Genomic DNA, 6614 nt, shown 5'->3' with positions numbered 1-6614 from the left:
CACACACACGCGCACACACAGGGGCGTAGCCAGGATTATTTTATTGGGGGGGCCAGCTGGGTTGAGTTTTTATTGGGGTGGCAACTACTGTAACTACTGTAGAATTCTGGGGTATTCTTACTGTATTCTGATGTGTTCATATGTTACTTCTGTGTGTAGTATACAACAGGGAGAGGTCCATATTATTGTACATAACTGTGCCTTAGGCCTGTGTACCTGCAGGAAGGTCATACAGGCCGATGTTTAGGAACATCCGAGGAACATCAGTGATAACATAGGCCGAGGCAGACAGCATGTCTGCCTATTCGGGCTAGTATCTCCATCTGGCCAGGGCCGGTTGTGTACACTGGTTGGCACCTGCCACGTTGGCATGATTGACGTTTGTATGTTTTACTATAACAGGCTTTGTCTTAGGTTTTGACACGGAGACGGATCGAGGAAGCGACCCAAGGAGCATGTTCTGTCGGAAGGCTCAGCAGCCGCTTCTAATAACAACCACAACTGTTAGACTCTGCACAGTTTTACTGTTTGAGACTTAGCCTGTGTTCTGTTATTCAAATATTGTACCATCTACCATAAATCATCATCTAATCGCCAATCCTGATCCCGCCGTCAAGCTTTATTGACCATCTTCAATACAGACATTAGAACTAAAACACAACGCAACAACCAGAGAATCCAACACTACTCAAAAAGTTTTAAAGATTAGGATATCCTATTTTAATAATGGCAATAAATTGTGTAAAGCCAACACTGATACACAGGTCAGTTTGTTGTCCACTCCAACACATTTTCCATAAATAGGCCAATGCTATAAAAAAGTACATTATGATAATGCACCTTACTTAATCAGTCTTTTTCAAATTAAAGAACAATTATAAATACTACAAATATTGTATGCAGATTGGCTGTAAGTAACATGGCTCTGAATTAAGAACCCCTTAGAACCCTAGACTGTTTTAAGGTCTTTTTCACTACCTTTAGTTATAAGCATTTATTATAGTCATTGTAAGTGCCATTTACACATGCTATATTTTTTCAGAACAGTCTAGGCTACCCATATCTGCCACCAATTCATATTAATACTTGCATTGATTTAATTTTCATTTTTAAATACAAAGACAAAAAGCGTTTTATACCATTCTTATTTTGAAATGTATTTCTGGACATGACTTTCATGTATGTGTAGGGCAGACTGCCCTCAATCTGGCAATATAAGAACCATGGTGAAGGTGGGCTTTGGGGCTGAGCAATTTTAGAAATTTGGTGTGCGCCTTACAGAAATGAATGCCATTTTTTTTATTTAGTAATGAAAAATGCCTTTACTGTGCTCCATATCTGTGACACGAACTGATCTGACCTGACTGAACCTGAGTTTGCGTTCTGTGTGTACACTCATGGTGATTCTAAAACACCTTTTTACTGCATTGTCATGAACAAAGTGAAGGCAAAAAGGTGTTTCTTTGTCGAATAAATTGGGATACAATGTGAGTCTCGAATTGGATGCCATGCAGGAATTTGCTGGGATCTCAAAACCGCATTATGAACATACTTTGCCATAGAGAAACACATGATAGCGTTGGATTATGAACATGCCTTGCCACCACAACACACAAAAACGTGGGGTAAGTCGAGCTATATAAAGTTATTATTTTGATGTAATTTCGTCTGTTTTATAACCCAGAAGGATGTACTTGGTATCAAATGATAGCGCTGTGTCTCCTCTTTCATCTGACATGCGTGACATATGTATCCGATCACGGGTTCGTGAGTAGGGCCTAATTCAAACGAGAGTAATGGGTGTGCATGGGTGTGTTTTTGTACATGATGTTATTTTGCAGTCACGTTGTCTGTTTTTATAGCCCAGAAGCATCGATATCCTTGGTACCAATAGATAGCCCTTTGTCTCCTCTTTCTTCTGATATGCTTGCCATATCTATGCGATCACGGGTTCGCGAGTAATTCAAACGAGAGTAATGGGTGCGCAGGTGAACTGTAAATATGAATCAATTTGATTTATTTTCATGATTTTTTTTTATTTTCATACTTGATCGCACAGGCAAGTGTTTAGTCTCGTTGGAAAGCCCTACTTCTGCTCTGTCACGCAAATAAGGTTTCATCTCACTGTGATGAACAGTTCTGGAGCAATGTAACAAAGAACTCAGAGCAGAGCAGCCTGCCTCTGCCTGACCAGCTATGGCAAGAACCACAAGCAGTCAGCAATTTATGTTTTTTATAAAGTAGCCTAGGCTAGGCCCTATTAGCCTACTTTTCTTGGAGCCATCCGGAGATATGTGCCTAATATGCTAGCATTTCACCCGAATTTTATTGAAATATTTTTGTAACGTCGTTAGCGCGGGTATCTGATTATTTCTGATCAGCCCCACACATCAATGTCAGAGCCTACCTAAGGACAGCCCAACGCAGCTCTTGGCTATGATTTTTTTTTCTTTTTTTTAATTTTCACTAAACGGAGCTGGGGGGGGGCAACAGGGTGGCCAAGCTTTGACCAATGGTGGCCGTGGCCCCCCCTGGCCACCACGTAGCTCCGCCACTGCGCACGCACGCGCACGCGCACGCGCACACGCACACGCACACACACACACCATTGCATTGCATTGCATCCATCTGTCACACACACGTACGTCACACCAAATTCTAAATCCATCCTCATTCTAATGAAATGTCAGAGTCTGAAAGCTGATACAAGCTTTCCTGGCTGCAATTCTGTTTGGAGAATATTGGATAAGGTGATCGGAGGAAGACCGCTTTCTGAGATGCTGAGCTCCTGGATGATACCCAGTGTATTATACAGCGCAGGAGAGGAGAAGCAGCCTTAAGTGAATCCACTAAATCCACTTATATTGAGGGCCACTGGGCCAAAGTAATACAGGGCATTTGTACATAAAGGTGAGAAGATTGCTGCGCAGAGAGAGTGAGTGAGAGAGAGAGAGAGAGAGAGAGAGAGAGAGAGAGAGAGAGAGAGAGAGAGAGAGAGAGACAGAGAGAGAGGGGGATAGCAATATGAATGTCTTATTTGTCATGCCATTAAAGCACTTTCAAAAATGTATTTTTTAAGATACACATGTAGATAAGGATGGATAGACAGACAGACAGACAGACAGACAGACAGACAGACAGAGAGAGAGAGAGAACTAATATAAAGCCTCAATTAAGACACATTAGATTGCTCAAGCAAGACAACCATCAACCCCCATAAAAACAACTATAACTAGGCAGTGATGACAACACATGCCACACATACAATGATCTCAGCTAGTGAAATAGGCAACAAAAAAAAACAATGTTTCTCACACACTCATGCACAGACACAGACAGACACACACACACTACTTACACAGTGTGAGAGAGAGTCTCCCTCCTCCATAGGCTCATCCATGATCTGATGCCCATTGACCTGGAAGGAAAAACACACAAAAAAGAGCAACTTTAGCACTCATACACACACACACAAAGTCAACAAAATGAGACATCCCCGGATAGGGCCTCACAGAGCCAGTACCATAGCCTGAAAATATATAGCCCACACACACACACACACACACACACGCCTCTGGCCACACCATAATGATACCCTCCTTCCTGACCCAAATACGGAGGAGGAACACACTTGTGTGTGGAGGGACACAAACCACTGCGACCCCAACACACTTCCTATTCATAGGAACAAACTGACACAGAAAATCACACACACACAGACACACAATTTTGGGTTTGGTGGGCGTTAAAGTACTGGATGTGTTTTCCCCAAGATATAAGAATGCAATTACCTCATTTCCTCTATGTTCAGTGGGTGTGTGTGTGTGTGTGTGTCCAAGGCCAAGATATAAGCTTAGGCTAGCAGTGCTTTTCTCTACCCATCACCCAAATTCCCATCGTACAGAGCACAGACAGGGTGAGTAGAGAGAAGGACCTCCTTCAGAACCAACTTCACCTGAGCCCCCTGAGAAAGCAGAGCCTTCTGGGGGCTTTTACAACATCTGATATTTTTTGGCTTTTTTTTTTAAGGAGAACTTTTGCCCATGAGCCCATGCATGCCTGAAACAGCCTGACATATGATCCACTCAAATCCATCACAAGTCGTTATGTGCATATTGACTAGGCCAGGGGTGGCTAACTAGTCCAGCATGAAGAGCCAAAAAAAATTCCACACAATTCAAAAGAGCCGCACAACAAAAAAAGATGCCTACACTACAACAGCGACTTATGCCTACAGTTTAAGTAGATCTTCTCTTTTTCATTTTAAGTGAGACACTTGGCAGATGCTACAAATTATTGTTTTCAGGAATGAGTAGCAAGCAACAAAGATATCTGACACACATTCTCGTCACTGAATGACTTATTAGCATGAGAAATGCTCCAATGTAACAACTGATATGATGCCAATGTGACCGTCAAATGTTCCGTCGAACTTGCAAAGGTCAGTGCCTTTGGGAAATGTTCAGGTTTGAAGCTTTATGCATAAGTTAAAGGAGAATTCCGGTGTGATATTGACCTAAAGTGTATTGAAACATGATACCGAGTGTGAACGTATGTCTCATAGCCCATCTCGGCTTGTCCCCTGCACTCCAAAATCTGGCGCTAGTTAGCCGATGCTACCAACAGCTTTTTCAATGGTGGTGCTTCGGCATCGGGCTAGCCATGCAAATAAATCACTGTTTTACACCATTTACGAGGCTCAATGTATCTCCACACTTCATTGCCAATGAAGTGTGGAGATACATTGAGCCTCGTAAATACAACCAGTAGACTTCAGAGGGCCCTGACATTTAAAACGAGACATTGAGAACTTTGAAAAAGCACTGGTAGTTTACTTACAAGACGATTTATACAGACAGTATCTTGACGAAGTTTAGCGTTTGCAGCCATCTTGAATTTAGTCACGATAAGTCGAGCGACGAGTAAGAATGAACAGGTATGATAAGGGATCAGATTCCAAAAATAATTCAGTGGAAATGCATGGATTCAGTTGCTTCCAGTAGCAGCAACTGGAATCCATGCATTTTTACGGAATTATTTTTGGAATCTGATCCCTTATCAGACCTGTTTGTTCGTACTCGTCGCTCGACTTATCGTGACTTAATTCAAGATGGCATCGAACGGTAAAATTCCTTAAGGTACTGTCTGTATAAATCGTCTTGTAAATAAACTACCAGTGCTTTTTCAAAGTTCTCCATGTCTCGTTTTAAATGTCAAGGCCCTCGGAAGTCTACCAATGAAGTATGGAGCTACTTTAAGCCTCGTAAATGGTGTAAAACAGTGATTCATTTGCATGGCTAGGCCGATGCCCGAGGCACCACAACAAAACACTATGTTGGTAGCATTGGCTAACTAGCGCCAGATTTCTGAGTGCAGGGGACAAGCCGAGGTGAGCTATGAGACATACGTTCACACTCGGTATCATGTTTCAACACACTTTAGGTCCAAATCACACCGGAATTATCCTTTAAGTCTGGCATATCAAGTACCAAACTAACGTGTAGAACATGTGTTATTTTGGTTACGTTGACATATCAACCAGAAGGGTTATGCTAGCCTACAAAAAAGATGAATCCTTCTTTTCAATGTCCGTGTTCCTCTTTCTATTTACGCTTAGCGTCAGTGTTTTCCTAATTGCAACAGTAGCATTACACCTGGCTTAAGAAACAAACGTGTCTGCTTCTTTTTGGGCTATATTTCCATTCATAACATGACGGTAGAATTATTTTAATTTAAACATTGCAGCCTAACTATTGGCATTACTATCAACTTAATGAAAAGCATTTTCATTTACCAGAAATATAGGCTATTTCAAAAAATAAAAAACTCCAAGGAGAAGTGAGAACATCAGTTGAGCAGCCGCGAGCCGCACAAGAGGAGGCAAAGAGCCGCAGGTTCGCCACCCCTGGACTAGGCCTATTCCTATCCTGGCAGCCAATCAAATTCCAGCCCTCACGTCCACGCCCAGGAAGCAATGCGTTCACTGGTTGTGTGCTACCATGGACTCCGTATCAACACTGGAGATTTTCTGTGCACACACAAAGAATGGGCACACGAGGACCACGAATACAAATCCACTAATGAGCTCCGTATAAAAAGCGTATTTTTTTTCTGCCTGCACCTGTAACGCCTCAGTGAAATGGTACTAGCAGCCAGCCTGCTGTGTGTGTGTGTGTGTGTGTGTGTGTGTGTGTGTGTGTGTGTGTGTGAGAGAGAGAGAGAGAGAGCGCTAGGATACAGGAGGAGGGTGGAACAGACCTTGCCTGAGTCCACACTAGTCACGATAAGTTTATACGGATTTCAGGAACAAATCCGTTCCGTGTCCACAAAAACCATATCAGTTTCAAAGTAGATACGTTGTGCATCCACATTACTACTGATACGCAAATCTCATGACCATCCACTCTCTGTCAAGTCCCGCACCCTATGTTACTGTACTATGTACTAGGTCCCGCACCCTATGTTACTGTACTATGTACTAGGTCAGATAAACAATGGCAATAAACAACAATATGGACGGCAGTGTTTCCCACAGAATTGAATTCTATTTGGTAGGTTTGCAGAATTAACTCGAATGCAACAGTTTTTAACAAATTAGTGCAGCGCGGTTATGA

General features: G+C 42.4%; 1 protein-coding gene across 2 annotated transcripts in view; it reads right to left on the bottom strand.

Annotated features, from left to right (window-relative positions):
* Positions 1–6614, bottom strand: part of rps6kal (ribosomal protein S6 kinase a, like) — a 35298-nt gene that overhangs the window by 23254 nt on the left and 5430 nt on the right. For both annotated transcript variants that reach the window (XM_076292054.1, XM_076292055.1), the window contains exon 2: positions 3359–3418. In XM_076292054.1, coding sequence (XP_076148169.1) covers positions 3359–3418 — 60 coding nt within the window. The remainder of the gene's footprint in view (positions 1–3358; positions 3419–6614) is intronic.

Source organism: Alosa pseudoharengus, unplaced genomic scaffold (assembly GCF_046254945.1).
Source record: "Alosa pseudoharengus isolate Yale_2024_CS ecotype anadromous, Long Island Sound unplaced genomic scaffold, YU_APseudo_1.1 YU_APseudo_1.1_scf_19, whole genome shotgun sequence".
Classification (NCBI taxonomy): Eukaryota; Metazoa; Chordata; class Actinopteri; order Clupeiformes; family Clupeidae; genus Alosa; species Alosa pseudoharengus.
Note: the sequence above shows the minus strand (reverse complement) of the source record. Positions and strands in the feature narration are given on the sequence as shown.